This window comes from Lonchura striata, chromosome 20 (genome assembly GCF_050655825.1).
Source record: "Lonchura striata isolate lonStrDom1 chromosome 20, ASM5065582v1, whole genome shotgun sequence".
Classification (NCBI taxonomy): Eukaryota; Metazoa; Chordata; class Aves; order Passeriformes; family Estrildidae; genus Lonchura; species Lonchura striata.
The window spans coordinates 6469698-6490325 of NC_140722.1; the positions used below are offsets into that span (position 1 = coordinate 6469698).

The window sequence follows — 20628 nt, forward strand, 5'->3', positions numbered from 1 at the left end:
ACAGTGTGAGAATACTGGAGCATGGCACAGTCTGGCACGGCTGCACACAGTGTGAGAATACCGGGCATGGCACAGCCCAGCCCGGCACGGCTGCACACAGTGTGAGAATACCGGGCATGGCACGGCACAGCCTGGCACGGCTGCACAGAGTGTGAGAATACCAGGCACGGCATGGCACAGCCCGGCACGGCTGCACAGAGTGTGAGAATACCAGGCACGGCATGGCACAGCCCGGCACGGCTGCACAGAGTGTGAGAATACCAGGCACGGCATGGCACAGCCTGGCACGGCTGCACACAGTGTGAGAATACCAGGCACGGCATGGCACAGCCCGGCACGGCGCGCCAGGACCCGGCACAGCCGCGTCCCCGGGCACTTCCGGGCGCGGCCCCTTTAAGGCGCCCTGGCCAATCAGCGCAGCCCACATCCCCGCCAGGGGCCGCCCCCGGGGCCCGCCGGGAGGCCCGTACCACTTCTGTCATCCGGGGGAGTCATTTCTTCCCGTGGCCTGTTGACCCCGCTGCCGCCGCCGCCGCCCGCCCTCTGCCTCGCCCGCCCGGCTCGCTGCACTCTCTCTCACAGTTTCTCGGTTGTCGTAGCGGGCAGCAGCGGAGCGGAGGGACCCTCGCATGATACACCGTCGCTGTCACCCCCGTGGTGCGGTGGCGCGTTCCGGGCGGGGCGTGGGGCGGAAGCGGCCCGTGGCGCGGCGGGGCGGCAGCAGCATGGCGGCGGCGCCGGGTGAGCGCGGCCGGCGGGGCCGGGCCGGGCTCGGTCCGCGGGGACGGGGGACGCGGGGTAACGCGTTTGTCTCTCCGCAGGCCCGCGGCTGCGTCTGGAGGCGGCGCTCGGCTTCCTGCTTCTCCTCGCCGCTGCCCAGGCCCTTATCCCCAGCCATCGTCTCGCTGGCCGCGACCTGGCGCGGCTGCGGGCGGTGCTGGAGCGGCCCTTCACCGACGTGCGGGCCGCCTACCACTCCATCGTGGGGCTAGGCAGCCTCGGGGTGCGCCTGGCGGACGAAAAGGTGAGCGGGGCAGAGCCCGGCTGTCGCTGCCCGGCGGCGCTTTGCTGTCTGAGGGGCTGCTGCACAGCAGTGAATGACCAATTATTAACAGAATATGAGTTTATTGAGAGAGCTCTGCTTGGACAGGGCCGTGTGGGAAATGTAAAGCGTTTACAAAAGCGTTATATCATTACTAAGTACCGGAGTATCGCTGGTAATTGGCAGGTCTCACGTTATTTAGAGAAATTGCAATTTGTGCAGGCAGTAACGTGGGCCCTGGTTCTCTTAGACTCAGTGCCTGTGAATGGTGGCTTCAGGGCTCGCTCCCCTGCGGCCCTTGGGGATGTTGCTGTGGATATCAATTTGTGAATAAGTTCCCTGCCTGTGGTATATTTGATGCACTGTCCCGTTAAATAGAGTTCCCATTAGTTTGTTTCAGTTCAAACACTGAATTCAGGCAGTACAATTTTTATGTATAATTAATTATATACTTTTAAGGCTGGTGATAACATAATTCTCACTGAGCTGTGTCTCTAAGCATTTCTAGTTTAAATATTGCAGGTTGTGCTTGTAACAGCCTCATCACATAGGCACACCTGCTCATGTACCTGGGGATATTTACCTGTGCTTGTGAACTGTAAATAGACATTTGTTCTTTCCTCATAGATTCATCCAGAGTTCTGAACCCTTTGGTCTTGGTTTCAATTTGAGTGCTGCACATTAACTGTGAGGCTCCTGAAGATGGGGTTCATCTCGGTGCACCCCGTACTGTGGCCATATCTGTGGGCTACCCTGGCAATTGCTGCTTTCCTTTGTGTCATTGTGGCTGGACTTTTTATCAGTTCCTAGTGCTGGGAGTGATGGCACAGCCTTTGCTTCTGCAGGGAAACAGCATTCATTTATTTATCAAAGTTTGTGGTGAGACTTTTTTTCTGCGCAGTGAACCTCTTCACAGGGTGTGGCTATTTAAAAGGTAGAGGCAGTAAAAATAATAGCAAGGTATAACACTTGAACATTTGTTGTGGAATGACCCACCCTCAAATGTTTGTGTGCACTGCTAAGCTCTCCTTAAGGCTGAACAGTCCCAGCTCCCTCAGCCTTCCCTCCTGGGAGGTGCCCCAGTCCCTCATCATCTTCACAGCCCTCCAGCATGTCCTTGTCTGTCTTGGGCTGGGGGCCCAGCACTGAGCACAGCACTCCAGATGTGCCTCAGCAGGGCTGGGTGGAGGGGCAGGATCACATCCCTGACCTGGCAGTGCTCTCCCCAATGCCCCCCAGGCTGCCACTGGCCTGCTTGGCCCCCAGGACACTCTGCTGGCTCATGGGCAGCTTGTTGTGCATCCAGGCTTATCTCCTGGAGGGCTATCCCACTGGTTAAGTGTGATTTCCCCTTGGTGAATCTGTGTTGGCTGCTCCTCATCACCTGCTTTTCCTGCACAGGGTTTGAGATGAGAGCCAGGATGAGCTGCTCCTTTCCAGGGCTGGAGGGAGGCTGACTGGCCTGTGATTCCCAGTATCCTCTTCCTTGCCCTTTGTGAAGACTGAAGTGGCACTGGCTTTGCTCCAGTCCTCAGGCAGCTCCTGTTTCCCATGAGCTTCCAAAGATGATGGAGAATGGCTTAGCAATAATATTTGCCAGCTCCCAGAGCTCCGTCCCATTGAGGCCCATGGATTTGAGGGTGTCAGTATTACATTAAGTGATTAAGTGATCTCTACCCTGATCCTCCTCAGCCAAGAGAAAGTCTGGGAATATTCCTGGATAATGCAATCCTGTCCTGCTTGTAAAGGCCTGTGCTCCAAATACTCAAAGCCCTGTGATTTCTGTATGAGCAGTTAAATTCTTGGTTATTTTCTGGTTAAAATACATCTCAGTGATCCATCAGTTAATACAAATTAACAAGAGTCCCATTGCTTGCCTTTATACTGTACCTGTTTGCCCCACACTTTTCTCTCTGCACTCTTTGAAATTCTAGATTTGTATCCATTAATGATGGTGTGATACACCATCTGGAAAGGAAGCTCACCTACAGAATTTCTGTCCATCTGTTCTGTGTCCTGGAGGATTTGCCCTACTAAATACACCTGTTAGACTTTAATTTTGCTAGGCATTATAATTGTACTCAATTTAGGTTGGAATTATGGTTGCAGTAGAACTTATGTGAATATTCCTTATGTGTTTTAGGAGGAACCACCCTTGTTTCTGTGCAGCACTTGGCAGAGTAGAATCTGGGGGGTATAAAAATGCACAGTGTTCATGGAATTGTCTTAGAGTATCATTTAAATCTCCTCTCAGTGGTTTAAGTTAATTTCTGTTTCTCCACAGGCTGCATGCAAGTTCATCAAATCTCATGTGGACTCCAGCAGTGTTGAATCCCTCTTTTATGCTGCCCAGTCCATGCAGGTCCTGTCAGGCTGTGAGGTGAGTGTGGAGCCCTGAGTTCTGCAGACAGATACTACCTAGGAAATACTTGCCTTGGTGTTTTTCTTGGTTTTATTTTTCTTGGTTTTATTTTTTAGTGGATTGTTCTCTGCTGTGCCTTAGGCAAATAAATGTTTGTGCATGCTCTACACAAGGCAAAGTATAAATATGTTACACAAGCATTTGGTCCAGGGTAATTCTGAGGGGATGTTTTTTAATTAAACACTGATGGGTAAGAAAAAAGGCAGCACATTTTGTTAGAATTCTCAGGACTGTGTCAATTAGAAATTCTTTGTGTGGATGGCAGACTGGGTGTTGGAGCATTGCTGGATACAGATGCAGACCACCCTTGCTGAGCTGGGGTGGGTTATCCAAGCTCTCTTTGTCATCAGTGCCCCTGGCTACTACACAATGAGGTGATGCCACATGAAAAGCAGGAGCAGGTTACCAGGATACATCTGAATGGATTATCCTGACTAATTGATGGTTGACAGCAAAACTTAAGGGTTTAATCAATTAAACTAAAAACTAATGAATGATAAAAGGACTTTTTCCCAGAAGCTTATAGCAGTTCACCAATCTAGCGTTGCTCCAGGAGGGATTCAGTGGTGATTTGAAGGCCACGAGTTTTCAGGTGTGAATCGCTGTGCTCTTCCTTCAGGTCACCATTTCAAATGAGACCAGGGAGCTGCTGCTGGCAGCTGTCAGTGAGGATTCCTCAGTCACCCAGATCTTCCACGCTGTGGGTGCCCTGAGTGGCTTTGGCCTTCCTCTGGCATCCCAGGAAGCCCTGAGTGCTCTCACTGCTCGGCTCAGCAAGGAGGAGAGCGTGCTGGCGTAAGTCTCACACAGGAGGGATTTGTGTGTTTATCTTCCAGGCTACTGAGTCTTGAATTCAAGACTATTTTACTGCTTAATATTTAGAATGTAGATGTAGTAGAGTAGGTGCTGTGTTTTCATTTGGTGTATTTGTCCAGTTCAGGGGATGGGGGAAGGAAATATATAGGGACTTAATTTTGGGGCTATTTTTGTATGATTTTGCAAATTAACTTATATATTCAGTTTGGTTCAAGGATAATGGTCAGTAAAGGGATGGTATCCCAAAAAAAACCTCTTCTTAAAAGGATTGGTAACAGAATTTTTGCTTTATAACCAACCATGATTCTGTGTCATTTATGGTTGCAGCAGACTTAATGCTCTTTCTCAACCCTGTTTGTAGTTTGGGGTGCCTTCACTGTGAGCTGGAAAATACGTGCCAGTAAGCTGAAGGAATCTTAGCATTTATCACCAAAAAAATTTGTTTCACTGTGAAAAGGGAGAATACAATGTCCCTTGAAGGTCAGGGAAGAAAGGGAAACTTTAAAACTTGGTTTGCTGAGTAAAACAGTGGATTCCTGGAAGCCTCAGTAGCAATTCAGGGATCTGTGTTCTGCAGGGATCAGTTTGTTCTCTGCCTTTTGAGTCTATGAGTTCCTTGCAGCGCTGATGCAGCTAAAGTGACATTCTGTAATGAATGCTAAGTTCACACTAAATCACTTCAGCTTCATTCTCTTGAGTGAACTGAAGTCAGGAACAGCTGTTTTTACACTGCATTCAGAATAGAAAACATAGTTGCTTTGATTTAAATGGTGTTTGGCTTTTAAGGAAGGAATAATCACACACTTGTTTGGTTTTGTTTGTTCTTGTTTAAGAACCATCCAGGCTTTGGAGACGGCATCTTACCTGTCCCAGCAGGCAGATCTAAGTAGCATTGTTGAAGAGATTGAGGTAGGAACACACTGTGCTCTCTAATTATTCAGAAATTTGCTAGATTGCTTTAGAACTAAAGGATGTATTAATGTGAAAAACAAAACCAGCATGGCTAATCGTCTGTCTACATGATGTGGCTTGGCTTTCAAGCAGATAATTCCTTGGATTTTATCTGTTCCACAGTGGACTGAAAAATAGACAATCCTGACGTTTACATATTATTAAATTCACTAAAGGCTGGAGGATTTTCTTTCTTTCTGTTTCTGAAAAACTGTTACAAAATATAAAATTGATCCCATACAGATAATTCTTGATTAAAGACCTAACAGCAGAGTTAACTTCTGTGGATCCACTAGAATGCAATTTAAATTTTAATAACTCTTTCTGACAGGATCTTGTCGCTCGCTTGGATGACCTGGGTGGAGTTTACCTACAGTTTGAAGAAGGAATTGAGACTACTGCCCTGTTTGTTGCTGCTGCCTATAAGCTGTCAGACCATGTGGGCACAGAGCCAGCAATAAAGGAGGTCTGTACCTGTCCTTCCCTTCCTTGCACACTCCAGTTCCCAAAAAGGATCTGCTCAGTCCCTGTGGTGCAGTGCCAGAGCCTGGTGTAACTGGGTAGAATTTCTACTGTAAAAAGTATTGAGAACACTCAGTGAAAAGAGACATTGTGGAGGGAATGCTAGGAAACAGAATCTAAGAGGAAATTCCAACTTAAAGATCACAGGCTGTATTTGTTGGTTCTTTTCCCTTTTCAAGTGTACAGAAGGAAATTGCAAGTGAAGCTTAGATTTTCTTTGTTTGTTGAGTCACGGTGTTGCAAAAAATCCTTGTTTCAGAGTTTGTTCTGGTATTTGGCACTTGTAACACTTTCCAGCATGTCAAAGTGTTTTGCAAATGTTATTTATCTGTGAGGAAATGCAGGCACCCCACTTTGGGGTGCCCAAAAGAGAGACAACATTCCCATGTGCCTGCAGGAATCCAGATTAAAAAACTTGTCTAAGATGAAAGACTGCTGGAAGTTCCTGTTGATCTTGGTTAAGCCAGAAATCATTACTATCAGCTATCCATTTGTTTGTGGGTTGTTTTTTTTTTATTTTTCCCCACAAGTTAATGGAGTTAGATGCACTTTGGAGTGAGAATGGCAGCTCCCTAAAGCACAAGCCAAAGTGGCAGGGTTAAGACTGAAGCCAGTGTAAGATATCTGAGTTCAGTCCTGGCTCTTTTCTACATTGCTGCCAAACAGACTAATGCAAAGTAATTTTGATGTCATTTTTGGAGTGGTGATTCTGCCACGTGCAATTCAAACTGTCAGCATCCAAATGATGCTTTAAAAAAAGACCAATTAAGGGAAATTGTTTAGTTTTTTTCATAATTGTGTTGTCAGAAATGCTGCTCTTGGGGCTTGAGGATTTATCTCTGTTGAATGGTGAGAGTGCCTTTGGAATGCCACAAAACTGTCTTTAAAAATTAAGATGTAGTATTTGAAAAAATAACGTCCTGTTCTTTTCCCCCCACAACTTCAATGAGAGTGTCAGCTGCTGATTAGGGTCTGGAGCAGTGCCATGCCCTCCACAGACATGGAAAAACACTGCAGGATTTGCACTGTGCAGGAGTTCTGTAGCATTTGTCTGGATGCTTTCTCTAGTTGTGATACAAGCAGAAGATAATGGTAAAAGCAGAAGAGTGAAGATTTGAGATGCAGTGGATTTTGTTTAGAAATGTTCTTTGCAGGTCACTAAGTTGTATCTTTATTGCTTTATTTGGGACTGTCTTTGATTGTACTCATTAGAATTAAGCCCAAAATCCCTGGCTTGGATCAAAGTACAGATAGCCAATCCCTCTGCTTTCCAGACTATCAGGGAGTGATGGAAGAAGCTGAATAATGATGGCTAATGAATAGTCTGCAGAGAGTGGTGCAGATACCCTAACCCTACTGAGTCAGTCTGCAAAACCAGCTGGGGGGATGCTGTCCCACTCTTGCTTTGAGAGAACAAATTAGTTTTGGCACATCCCAAATCTGGCTCTGTGCTCCTGGTGGTACTGCTTTAAAGCTAATCCTCTTAGCTTGAGGACACTGCTGAGCCTAAGGGGATAAGCCTGCATGGGCCTAGACTGGCTCCTTCCAGAGCCATTGGGATGCTTTGTTCCATGGCCTTCCCAGCCAGGACACCAAGCCTGGTTCTGCTCCATTGTATGAAGACAATTGTGCAGCTCTTGCAGCCAGATTTTCTTTTTGCAGCCACATGCAGTCTGGGTAGTTGAGCTGATGACATCTTTTTACTCTGAAACACATCACTTGCAGAGGTGGATCCATATTCTGCTTTTCCAAGTTTTTGAGACAGTTCCAGCCATTGTGGTTGGAGCCTCCCAGCCAAGAATAAGAATGCTTATGAAATTCCAAAGGTAGATAATTTTGGGTTGCCTCATAATTTTAACTGTTTTTAAAGCCAGTGGAAAATTAAACAGTCTTTTATAAATTATGTTTTCATTAATAACATAATACTGAGCCAGTTTGCAATGTTGTGGGAAACTCCTGGTGCTTACATGTGGTTGGCTTTTCCTCTTTCAGGATCAGGTTATCCAGCTGATGAATGCAATTTTTAGCAAGAAGAACTTTGAGACACTCTCAGAGGCCTTCAGCGTTGCTCGTGCTGCAGGTGCCCTATCCCAGAACAGCTTCCACTTGCCCGTCATCATTGTCCCTGATGGGCCTGCAGCCGTGTCCCATCACCAGCCCCTGCTCAGGGTAAGCCTCAGCCCCAGATCTTGGCTCAGTCTGTGGTGTTGTAGCTCTAGAATGACTGAAAGTGTGAGCTGATGTCTTTCACTTTTACCTCTGTGACTGAGGCTCCAGCAGATCTGGGATTGTAGTGCTTTTGTGAAGTGATTCTTAGGAACCTTGTGTTACCAGGCACTGCCTTGATTTATTTAAAAAATATGGATATTGATCTAGTACCAATATCCAACTGTGACGGACAAAAACTCTCTAACAGTTTAAAGTTATAAAGTGTGTGTTTATTGTGTGTGGGATAGCTCCCAAATACACACCATGCCTTCCAGGTGATTACAGAGTCTTTTTATCCGTACAAGTATTGAATACCCAAAATACAAATACATATTCATCATTTTGGTACATCCCATTCCTTGCTTTGTTTGCTAATCACTCCAAAATCTATTCAGCATGCATAGCTTGTTCCTTGAAATGGGTCGGTGGTCCCTTTCATGGGGAGGGGTCCCAAAATGAGGAAGTCAATTAAGTCTTCCTCGTTCTGACCTTTCTACCTTTTCAATGCAAATCTGACAAATGAACTCTTGGTAGAGCTCCCATTCCTTGTCTTCAGTTGGTTTCAGAACAGAGGAGGCCCACAATTGTCTTACGTTCCTAAAAGCAATTTGTCAGTTTGTGTATTCTTCATTATAAACCCAGCTAACTAAACATTGTGCTGACAAGCAATCAATTATTAGTTAACTATTAACTCCTAACTTCATCAAGGCCTACTCATTTATTTTAATTAACTCTAGTAAGGCTAAAATCTTAGCTCCTCTAAAATCTCTAAATTCCTTAAAATTTATGTTTCAGCCTCAGGCATTGTGTGGAAGTCAGCTCTTCACCTTTCCTGTTGTGCTAGAAAGAACAAGGGAGGCTGGGATGCTGGGGAGGGGAGAGCTCTGGGTGTGTAACACAGAGGGGTACCAAGTTGTCTGTGCTCCTGCATTCTTTCTGAGACAATGAAGAAATGCTCACAGAAATGCTGTTTTTTCTCTCGTAGCTTCAAGTGACCAATGTTATGTCCCAGCTACTGACTCAAGTTTCTGTAAAGCTTGACCAAGCCAAGTCTGTGTCTAGCAAAGCCACTGTCCTTCAACAGCTACCATTTACTCTCTCTGGGTAAGAAAATAAGATTATTTTTAGGTGTTATTTAAGCAATGTTGGACTGAGTTTGCCATAAGTGTTTTTCCACCAAAGAAATGTTTCTGTGATAGAAAATTCAAAATGCTGTGGTTGTATTTTGTTAGTGTAGAGTGACTAATCACATTTGATGGTGATGGTGAATTTCTGTTTTCTTTTGACTGGGAGTGAGAAATTCCAATGTTGTTTTGAATTTGGTCAGCTTTGAAGAATTCTTTTCCTGCTGCACTTAGCAATATTAGTTTTGTGCTGTGTTTGTTTACCTATTTAATGTAGTATATTTGGAGTCTTCTTAACACCTTGGGGTTTTTTGTTACAGAGATTTCTTTGAGTTGAACTTCATGAATGTGAAACCTGCGAGTGGTTATTATGATTTCTCTATCAGTGTAGATGGAGATAAGCGATTTATTGCTAACCAAGTGGAGGTGGGTGTGCTCTTTGATGTATTTTCATTCTGTGCTTATTCACTGAAACAGCTTTTTATTTATACTTACGAAAGATGTTGCCAGTTGTATGGAATTTTTATCACATGCTTTTCTGTAATGCATTGGATTTTGACTCAGGATTATGGCCAATAACCAGATTATTACATGATCAAAAGGGATTTGTGTAAATTTCAAACCTGTCTTATCACTTAGATGCTGATCTGACAGCATGTGAACAGAGGGTAACAGTGGAAGTGTTTATATGGCAGCCCTAAGTCGATATGCAGAAATGATTACCAAGTGTTAGTTCTTCAGAGCATTCCAGAGTTGAGCCCATAAATCTCAAGGCTTGGCTCTCAGTTGTCCGGGGATTGCCTGCTGTGTGGAAGCTGAGCATTTGTTGCTGTCTGTTTGTATAAGCTCTAGAGTCCTAGAAGAGAGTCAGGAGGGTCTTTTGGCATTTCCAAACTGTGTATATGGTGAATATTTTGTAGTGGAGAAGCAGTGACCAAAGCAGATAAAGTCTTCTTTTCATGCACCCTTTTTTTGGTGGCAAAAGTTCTTAAACATCACCTTTCTAAAGAGCAGTTTTATATAAACATTAGGAGTTTTCCTTTCCTCAAGTTTGTAACGGTGAGAGCAATGTGACCTCTCTGACTGTTCATGTAGTCCCCCCAGTGTCAACAGCTGAGAATGCTCTTCTCCAAAGAGGTCCATTGTCAGGGTTAATTTTTGCCCTCTGTCACCTATTTAAGGAAACAATTAGCATTTCAAGTCTTCCAACCTATTTCACTTGGAGTGGAGGAAGACACAGCTGCTGACCTTTACTCTGAGTATCAAATTGGCTCTGTCAGTGGAGCAGTAATGGCTCTCAGGGGTGTCAGAAGGGGCTGGATTGTCCTGCTGAAGCTGGGGCTGGCACAGGGAGGCACCGGCAGGAATGTATTAGCGCCGGCAGCTTTGTGGGAACCGCTGCTAACAAGACACATTGTTACGGGGGAGGACTGCTGGGGAGCTGCTTTTTCCTTACTGCTATTAGCATTAATTGTCCTTAATGCACCATCGTTTTGACAGTAATGAGCTAAACCAGTGGGTTATTACTCAGGCAGAGACTACATTTCCTGGCATTAAAATATTTGAGAGATGTTTGTGTACTGTGCAGTTGGAGGGGCTGTGTGCAGCAGCTCTGAGTTGCCTTCACACAACTTTTTTAATATTTCTTAGTTCATCTTTCTTCATTCCCATCTTGGAACAAATTAAGGCTTTGTAAAGTTAGCCTGAATCATCTGCATGTTAATGGATCCATTTTTTAGGGTAGCCTCTCTCTTAAATTATACTTTTTGTTGTAGAGGAGCTGCCAAGATGATTGTGTTTGAAGTCTGACCTGAATAGTTTGGTTAATGTTTTTGCATGTTTTTCCTACAGGTTCTCTGTGAATTATTTTTCAGGCTGAGGGTGTGGGGCTGGCTCACATGAGCAAACCTGTAATAACAAATTGTAGTATAAGATGAAAAATGTCTTGGCAACAAAACTTCAATTCTCTGGGGGAGCATTTATAAGCTGTGAGAACAAATGTGCTAATTAAAAACTACAGACTGCAGTAACTGCTTATGTTTGAGAGAAGAATTGAAATCAGTCAAACCCACTCGGCTCAGTGCCGGAATGGGCTGTGGTTTGGGGCTGGGGAAAGGGCAGGAAATAATTTCTCTGCTTGGGGCTTATACTGCACTTAGCACAGAGGAGTGTGATAAATGGCAGAGCCTTATTGGCTGCCCTGCACTAAGGGGTAAGTGCTGTGACTGCAGGAAAGCTTGCTGGACAAAGTGCAGGTCTGCAGGAATGCTTTGGCATTTGCCTGCTGGTAATAAAATCAATGGAAACCTGTTGGGCTTTAGGAGCCAACAGAGGCAGAACTGTTGCTGTCCAGAGACCTCTTGTCTCAAATTGCTATCCAGAAAGTAGGACATGTGCACAGGCAGTGTGAAGTTGTATCATATGTGATGTAATCTTTAATAGCTAGCTTCTGCTAGTTCAGAAGGAAAATGAGTTGGATCTGGCTAGTTGGAATGTTTCATTCAAAACAGTTCTCAAGGACAGCTAATTCCAGCATGCCTGAGAAGTTGGTGTCTGCTGGCTGCTTGTGCAGGGATGAAAGGGATGGGTCAGTGACTGGTGCTGGAGCTTTGCCAGAAGGTAAATTGCTGTAGATCCTTCTGTGCAGGTTAGGCTCTGACTTGGGCTTAGTCATAAGAGCCTCTTTGGGGAAGAGGGACTGAAGATCTAAAGCATCTGCAGTGAACTTGGGCATAATTGGTGTATGTAGAGTGCTCTGAAGAATTTTCTATTGTGTTTTGTTGCAGCTGAAAGTAAAAGTTTCCACAGAAGTGGGGATTACTAATGTAGATCTTTCTACCGTGGATAAAGATCAGAGCATTGCACCAAAAACAACCAGGTAAAACGTCATGGGGTATGTGATCCTGGAAGGGCAACTGGCTCTAGACTAGAGCCTTGGCTTCTCTGAGCACCAGGCCTTCTCTTGCAAGATCACCTCAGTTTTGTGTGGTTTTTTCCTCCTAGGGTAGCTTACCCAGCCAAAGCCAAGGGCTCATTCACTGCTGACAGCCATCAGAACTTTGCTTTATCCTTCCAGCTTATAGATGTGAACAGTGGAGCTGAACTCATCCCTCACCAGGTTAGGACCATTTTTGTCACTGCTGTGTTACCAAGATGTTCCATCATGAAGCATCTGACATGACAGTTGCTCTTGAAAAGATGTGATAGGTTTTGAGAAGCCTTATGTTTCTGACATGTACTGTGAAGATCACTGATCTCCCTGGGTGGGAGATTCACTTCATTTGTTTTGTCTGTCTGTTAAATGAAACCTCTCCTGGCTCTGGTATTTTGTCTTATTTAACTCCACAGATTGAGTGCACATAGCCTGCCCTGTAAAAGCACGCTTCTGATTTTTTTTAATGTAGATTGCTGGCTGAAAAGTCCTTGAATGTTATGATCTTCCTTGCAGACTTTTGTTCGACTTCACAACCAAAAGACTGGCCAGGAGGTGGTGTTTGTTGCAGAACCAGACAGCAAGAATGTGTACAAATTTGAACTGGATACCTCTGAAAGAAAAACTGAATTTGACTCTGCCTCTGGGACCTATACTCTTTACCTGATCATTGGAGATGCCACTCTGGAAAATCCAATCCTTTGGAATGTGGTATGTAGGTGGAAGTGGGTGATGTGGTTTTCTTGATACTGACAGTCTAACAGGAGGGCATGGTACAGGCTTGGAAGCAAACAGCTCAAGTGTTTTGTTCTTTTTAATGAACCAGAATCCTTTTGGCCATTTGTGGGCTCTGAGGTTTGCTGTTCTTTGCAAGTTTTAAATAAACATCAAAGCAAGACAGAAATAAACATTAATTTCATCATGTGGTGGTGCAGAAATTTCGGAAGATTTATGGGTTTGATGCAATTTCACAGCAGGCTCTCAGAGTTCTTTCTCTGCTGGAAATAAGTCCAGTTCTTAATGATGGGTTAATGATATTACTGCCCCTGTTTAGGAGAGGTTGCTTCTTAAAAAATATGGTGTCTTTTTCTCAGTTTCCTTTTAAAACTATGTATATTGGAGATTGTCAAATAAGGAAGTAGCACACAGTAATGGAATAGGTTTTATGCTTTTAGATCTAAATGCATGAAGCTGCACAATTTCATTTCAGGCTGATGTTGTGGTCACATTCCCAGAAGAGGATGCACCATCCACAGTCCAGTCCAAGAACCTCTTTGTTCCCAAACCTGAAATCCAGGTACAGTCAAGGTTGTATGTGGAGATGAGGGCTTGGTGTTAATGTGTTCTCATCATCATTTATTTGTAAGTAATGAAATTAAAGGAAGACCAGAGTTACTGCTTAATGGAAAGAAATTTGCTGGAGTTCTCTGTTGTATGAGTAAAGAAACTGTGTGTTCTAGCTGTGAGGGAGCAATTGGTGTCAGTGAAAAGACTCAAACATGACAATTTGGCCAGGTAAGCCACAGAAAGGCCACAGAAAGGTCTCTGTTTCATTCCAGCCATCTGAGCTGATGTCAAGCTAACAAGTGCTTCTGTGAGTGCAAGGAAAAGTTAACTGTGCAAGAAATTAAACATGCAGAGACTGGAATGGACAGTGTGTTAATGAGTCAGCCTTTGCCTTAGAAAGAATGGCTCTCACCCAGAGGAACCTCTGAGAACAGCACGAGGGCAGCCTGGGAGCAGAGGAGCTGCTCTGTTGGAACACTCCTGCTCATGAGTTGGTTTTGTTTGTTTGCAGCACCTCTTCAGGGAACCTGAGAAGAGGCCTCCCACAGTGGTCTCCAACACTTTCACAGCACTGGTTCTCTCCCCACTGCTTTTGCTGCTCATCTTGGTGAGTGAACTGGGTCACAGAAGAACAACACTTCTTCCCATCCAGTCAGAGTCACTTAGGAGGTTGGACAGCTCAACTTCTTGCTAAAACTCTTGGTTAATCATGACTGGCACAGCAGTGCTGGAGTCACAGCTAGCAGCTGTCAGTGCAGAGCACTGGTCTGGTTTGATTTTTTGAGGTTATAGTCCAAGCAGAATAACTGCTGCCAAGTTGAAGTAGGTGGATGAGTTTCTTCAGTGTGCTTCAGCTGGGGATGGTGAATAACAGTGGGTAGATTGTTACAATAACATTAGACTTCCACAGGAAAAAGGCATTTATTCTGCCTCACATGTAGTAAATCCATCACAAAATCTGTGTTACTTAATCCTATCAGATTGAATTCCCATTTATGGACATTTGAGTTGCTGTAGTTGAAGCATCCCTGCTACTCACTGTTTCATCAGGTCAGTGCTTTGAACTTAGTGCAATAAAAATCTCACTGAGACAAGTTAAATTATTCCTTATTTGCAATATGAAACTGATTCCAACAGTAATTTCCCATTAGCCAGTCTCAATGAAAGCTGGCATTCAGGCAATTGTGTCCTCTGGTCTATGGAGTTCACAATATAAAAGTTGATGACACTTTAATGAAAAAACTCATTGTTGCTGCTCCTCTTTTCCACCCTTCATGCCTTTATCTTTTGTAGTCAAAAACTATAAATATTACTGTGAGCAAACATCTTGTATCCATAGCTGTTCTGGGGATGAGCCCAAAATGAGAGCCTTACCTTTTTTTAAAATTTTTTATTTTTAATGGAAATTAATTCAAGTGGGTAGAAATAGCAGTGCCTATTCCTCTCTCATCGGTTTAAGATATTTGAGGAACTGCATTAGGGCAGTCAGAAGTAGCAGGAGATATTTCCACTAAAGGAGCTCAACAATGCTGCCTTTAGCAAAACTACTACTGTCTCCTCTTGCAGTAGTAAACAAGGGCTTCTGTAGAGAATACACTGAAGATCTTGAACAGGCTTGAAAGATGTTAAAGCTTAAAATAAAAGCTTGTGTTTACAAGGCTGTTTAACTCCAATTTTCTTTCTTTTCCTTTTCAGTGGATCAAGATAGGTGCCAACATCTCCAACTTCAGCTTTGCTCCCAGCACCATTGTTTTTCACTTGGGACATGCTGGTAAGTGTCAGAGGCTTTTGTGTGTTTGACCTCCTCACCTGGGAGTTACAGATGAGAGCCTGTGCTTAATGGGCTCGTGGTCTATTAACTCTAATGACATAACAGCATAACACTTGTTCTCTTGTTTCCATCTGCCTTCCTGCTTTTCATGATTGTTAATATGGTGATAAACCTGTTTTGGCCATCAGCTTATAACAGCCATCATTATCCAGGCCCCTCTCTCACTCCATTTATCTGTACTTAATAGAACTTCTTATTTCCAGAGGTCACACTTTATTGCATGTTTATCCTCTGAGAGTGGGGAGGTTCTGTGGGGATTAAGACCTGCAGGACTCTCAACAGTGAAAAGCTGCATTTTTTCTATAAAGCTCTTCCCATAAAATCACTTCTGGTTCTTTGGCTGAACCAAATTTTTTCATCAATTTTATTGTGTCCTTGGTTACACAGTTATTTACTGTCTTGGTATAATTTCAAAAGCATTGCAGGTTGGGAGAACATTGAATTAATTTCCAAATGTCACTATGTTTCTCAGTCCAAGTCAGGTTACTTGGAAACTTTATAAAGCTGTAAGCCCTTACAGTTGTGTGAGGTTAGTATCCCCTATTGAAATCCAGCGTATCCTCCTCTTTTTAATAGCCCTTAATGTCTATAATATGTCCATAATTCTGCCACAGGAGAGTTGGTTGCAAGCTGTCAATGTCACATTTTCACTCCAGAATGGGAACCCAGATGTCTTTGTTCCCTGGCAATAATATGTGGCCTTTAGAGCTGCCATTCAGAGCTTGAGAGATGAGATAGGAACCAAATGCTTAGGCCTGGCAGTAGAGTTGTTCTGAGGATGACAAATGGTTGGTCTTTGAAATGCTATTTCAGCCATGTCTCTTTTTTTCCCCAGCAATGTTGGGACTCATGTATGTCTACTGGACTCAGCTCAACATGTTCCAGACTCTGAAGTACTTGGCCATTTTGGGTGGCATCACATTCCTGGCAGGCAACAGGATGCTGGCTCAGAAAGCTGTGAAGAGGTAAGGAGGGGACAGAACATCATTGGGGAGGAGGTCACAGGGTGCTGCTGTGTGTCAGTGACCACTGCTTTGGGCTCTTGGACCTTGTGGGTGGGGCTGGGCTGCTCAGCCCCACTTCCCTGCCTCTTGAGCTGAGCAGGGCAGCGAGGGGCTGTCCCCAGGGAGCAGCTCCTGCAGAGAGAATTGGCCATGTGGCATGTGCTGAATGAAGCTCAGAATAGTGTCAGATTATGGAAGCCACTGTAAATGTAGGAGAGGCACAACTATTTGGGAGCTCTGCTTGTGATAAAGGTTTTAAGAGGAGGAAGGTAAGGTGGGAGTAAATTACTGCTGTGTTCCTCTAGCTAAGGGGTGATTGTAGGGAAAAGGGAAGCAGCTGCTTATCAGTTGTGCAGCAACAGACAAGAGGCAACTAACACTAGCAAACCCAGAGAAAATTCTGCTAGGTATTAGGGATACAGCATTTCTTTCTGTACTGGGTTGGATTCGTTCTGCACACCTGTGTCTTCTGCCCCTGGCGTGGGCAGCCAGAGTTTGCTGACACAAGCTGCCAGTGCAGTGCCTTGGGTGGGGGTCACACCATTCCCTCTCCTTCACTTCTGCCAGTTTCCATCTGAGACTTAAGCTTTTGTACTAATGTAGCATTTGACTTTGAAGATGATTTACTGACTACTTTGCCATTGCACCTGTGCTTTCCTTACTTTCCCCTTTTTGACCTACTAGATACCTACCTGCGTAGATATCCCTGGGGTCTCACCTTTTTGATTACACTCTATTAAAACCAGGACAAGAGCTGTTAAAAAAAAAAAAAAATAGGAATATAATTTTCAGGAGGGTTGCATTGGTTTTTTTTCTTTAAAACATTTCTACATTTATGGCTATGTCAAGAAGAATGATTAGTATAATTAACCATTTTTGTATGTCCTCCCAGCTTTCTCAGCCTTGCTTCCTCAGGTGTCCAGCACTCTCCCTTGTGGCATTTTATTATGTTAGCATAATTTCCTATGGGAATTTTGTTGCCCCTGGGACTGTTATGTCATTTAATAATGTTTCCTTTTTCATTGAAAGAGTAATGAGACACTGTTATTAAGTGCAGATTGCCTAGGATACAGATTTGGGGGAAAATAATACAATGAAGTAAATTTCTAAGTGTCTTGGCTCAACCAGGGCTTCTGTTAGCACATAAATGCAGGCAGTTGGTTCCTGCTTCAAACCACTGCAGGGGGTGTCCGTGTGCTTTTTCATTGTAAATGACACGACGCTGCAACTACAATGGCAAATTTGAAAGTAAAACTTCTCTCTGAGGCTAAAGTTAAACCCTTTGTACATTACTTTAATGTTCAAAAAGACATCTTCTTGTGAAGGCAATGCCTGCCTGTCTCAGATGCTGAAGTGAGTGCAGTGACAATTAAGCAGATTGCACTTTGAGGCAAAGCTGTGGAGGCCAACAGCAGGCGTGGGAAGGAGAGGGAAGGGGGCTGTCTGTATAAACCATCTTGTTACAGAAGTTACCAGAAGGCCTGGTTTTGCTTTTTTCATTTCTGTCACTGGGTCTGGTTCCTGGAACAGGGCTGCTTTCTTCCTTCCTGTCTTCTCTGAACCTTTCTCCCTCTCTCCTTTTGGCAGGATCGCTGCAGAGCAGAGCAGTAGGTTGGCAAAGTATAGAACGCTGCGGTAAAAGGGGGTTTGCTAGTGACCAGCTCTTCAGGAAGTAAGGGCCTTTTGGATTTTGCCTTTCCCTGGGCATGCTGCCTGTTTCATTTCACCTCATTACTCACTCCTTTGACAAAAAAATCCGTGAGCCGAAGCTGCATCCCCCAGCATTGCTTAGTGGGCTTTAAAATCAGCCCTTAGGTGCCCTGGCTGCAGCTGGGTTGAGCATATTAGCATGACATGTTCTCTGAGGCTAAATTGCATCTGTGTGATTTCCTGAATTATCTGAAGTCTGGTGATATGTGCACATGTAAATATGCTGTTGTGTGGGCATCAAACAGCTCTCAGGTGATGAAACAAAACAATAATATTGCTCCTATAAATAAATTATTAGCAATGTCAGCTGGAGGAGACCATGATGAACACTGGGTGACACTGGGGCTGTTCCCACCCTGCTCCTGGTACTCCCTGTCCCCACCTGCAGTATTCTGACTATGCAGCTGCCAGGCACTGCCTGCTGATTTACATCTTCATTTGGGGTGGTGAGGGCTCTGTGCAGCAGAGCCAGGCCAGCACCACCTCTCTCAGCTGAGAACACGACCCAGTCCCAGGTCACCCTCCCATTAGACTGATGGGATGGCTCAGGCAGCAGCAGCTCCCAGCCCCCTCCATTCCATAGTCATGTGCTGGGTCTCCATTGCCATTTGCCAGGAGAAAGGCCTTTGTTTCCTTTCATTCCAAGAGGTAAGGTCCCAAGTATCCTCTGTGCACTGTGGTGTAGGAGGCAGGACTGCCCAGTTCTGAGCATGGGGGCTTCATTCTTTTTCAGTGCACTGGTTTGTTGTGGGGAAAGGAAGAGTTTGTGGGATGGGTCCTGTGGTGACACAAATCACTGTACAGTGTGCTGCACAGGTACATCCGAGCATCTGCTTCCCCTTACATCCCCAGTCAGTGCTCCAGGCATGTGGGGAGTTAAATGGAGCTCAGTTTTTGTGGTGCAAATCAAAACCAGCCCTGGGAGGTTCTGCCACACAAATGGTGTGCACTATGGTGAGAGCTCCTGTCTGCAGATCAGGGAGCATTCAGGATGGTTGCATGGAAATTCCCTGTGGAAAATTTGATATCATGTCCCTCAGAAGAACACCCTTTTGCTGTCTTTTCTCTTCCTGGAGTTTTTGAGGTAATTGAGCACAGAACAAGTTACAGCAAGTTACTGGGAAGCAACTGGAGGTGGCTGTCACTTGTCCGTTTGACTGCTGTGTTTGCTGTTCAGGCTCCTGGCTTCTCTTTAACATCACTTTGGGCCAGTGGTTTGCAGCTTTTTAGTGGCCTGTTACCAAGTGCCTCATGAGTGTTCTCCACAGGCTGCATGCTCCTGTTCCTCGGGTTGGTATTTTAACTCCTTCATTCCTTATGGGCTGTAAGGAATAACAGAGGATTATGGAATCACAAACTGCTTTGAGTTGGGAGGGATCTTAAGGTCCACTGGTTCCAACCTCCCTGCCATAGGCAGGGACACTGTCCCCCAGACCAGGTTCCTTAGGGCCACATCCACCCTGGCCTTTAACGAATTCCAGAGATGGAGCAACAACAGCTTCTCTGGGCAACCTGTGCCAGTGCCTTACCACATTCTGAATTTAAAATTTCTACCTAACATCTAATCTAAACCTGCCCTCTTTCAGTTTAAAAGCACTGCCCCATCTGCCTGTATAAAACATCCCTCTCCCTCCTTTTCATGAGCCCCCTTCAAGTCCTGTGTGGCCACAATGAGCCCTCCTTGGACCTTCTCCAGGCTGAGCATCCCCAGCTCCCTCAGCTTTGCCTCAGAGCAGAGGGGCTGCAGCTCTCAGAGCGTGTCTGTGGCCCTAAGATCTTGCAAATAACTTAATATCCACAAACCCTAAGTTAGATTTTGCTGCCATATGCAGTCACGAGTATTTTTCCCCATTGCTGAGTTTTCTGATGCCCCAGCTATGTCAGTTAAGGGTGTCATGCCATGTGTGCCTGTGTGGCATCATGGAAGGCAAAAGGACCTCAAAAGGTTGGGTTTGCTATGCTAACCCTGCTTGATCTTCCTGGAGAAATGAAGATCTTTGTGTTAATATGGACCAAGGATTGCCAGCAGATGGATCAACCCTGTGCAAAGGAGAAGTTAAGGTACTTGCAGGCTTTGCCTTCAGCCTGGGTTGTTTTTTGGTTTGTTTTGTTTTTTTGGTTTTTTTTTTTGTACAGTTCTGTAATTTAGTAGACATTCATCCCTTTTGCACCAAAAATTAATCTTCATTTTCTCTGACCATTTCCATGCTCCTTGAATTCCATCCCCCATTCCAGAGCAGTACTGGTGTATCACTCAAATAAGCTGCTTTGGGGAAGTTTGTCCAATGAGCTGCTTTTGAGAGAGAATGAGGGGTCTGGGGACACTTGTACTGTACAAGCAAGTGCTTTGTTGCCTGGAAGAGTTAATTTTATTTTATTTTTCTTTTCAGGACACACTAGTACCAGAAAAATGGAAGAAATGTGGAAAAACAAAGAAAATGCCTTCAGAACAGAAGCAAATAAATAACTGAAAGGCCAGAAGAAGGAAGAGAGAAGATAATTCTTTTTTATATATTAAGTCAAAAGGGTGCCAGTTAAACTTTTTTTTAAAAGTCTTTATTTTCATCATTATGTTCATGCTACTGGAGTGCTTTTCATATGAATCTGGAAAATCTTTTCTTCCCTGGATCCTCTGCCCTTCTCCCAGGACACTTGAATTTCTTTTTGAGACAAAGGAAGAAGAAAATACAAATCTGCTTTTCCCCAGGTGCCCTTTCCTCATCCTAAAGATTTGTGAATAAAGAGGAGGAAAGGATGGTCCTGAGTGTTGCGTTTTGGC

General features: G+C 44.6%; 1 protein-coding gene across 2 annotated transcripts; it reads left to right on the forward strand.

Annotated features, from left to right (window-relative positions):
- The first annotated feature begins 703 nt into the window (after nucleotides 1-703).
- Nucleotides 704-20604, forward strand: RPN2 (ribophorin II). Of its 2 annotated transcripts, XM_021527854.4 has the most exons (18): nucleotides 704-741; nucleotides 822-1024; nucleotides 3327-3422; nucleotides 4084-4259; nucleotides 5114-5189; nucleotides 5563-5697; nucleotides 7746-7922; nucleotides 8947-9065; nucleotides 9406-9511; nucleotides 11872-11963; nucleotides 12089-12203; nucleotides 12534-12728; nucleotides 13228-13314; nucleotides 13816-13911; nucleotides 15000-15075; nucleotides 15971-16100; nucleotides 17727-17811; nucleotides 20240-20604. In XM_021527854.4, exons 1-17 carry the CDS (start codon nucleotides 726-728, stop codon nucleotides 17776-17778), a joined length of 1947 nt encoding a protein of 648 aa, XP_021383529.2. In that variant the 5' UTR covers nucleotides 704-725; the 3' UTR covers nucleotides 17779-17811; nucleotides 20240-20604. The 2 variants fall into 2 exon arrangements, with proteins under 2 accessions (XP_021383529.2, XP_021383530.2); XM_021527855.4 differs by lacking the exon at nucleotides 17727-17811.
- Nucleotides 20605-20628: the final 24 nt, after the last annotated feature.

What these genes read in the sequence shown, in the direction of transcription:
- RPN2 (XM_021527854.4), top strand. An exon ending in AAGGAGGAGAGCGTGCTGGC is followed by an intron (nt 4,260 to 5,113) that starts GTAAGTCTCACA and finishes TTCTTGTTTAAG; the next exon opens with AACCATCCAGGCTTTGGAGA. An exon ending in TGCTTTTGCTGCTCATCTTG is followed by an intron (nt 13,912 to 14,999) that starts GTGAGTGAACTG and finishes TTTCCTTTTCAG; the next exon opens with TGGATCAAGATAGGTGCCAA.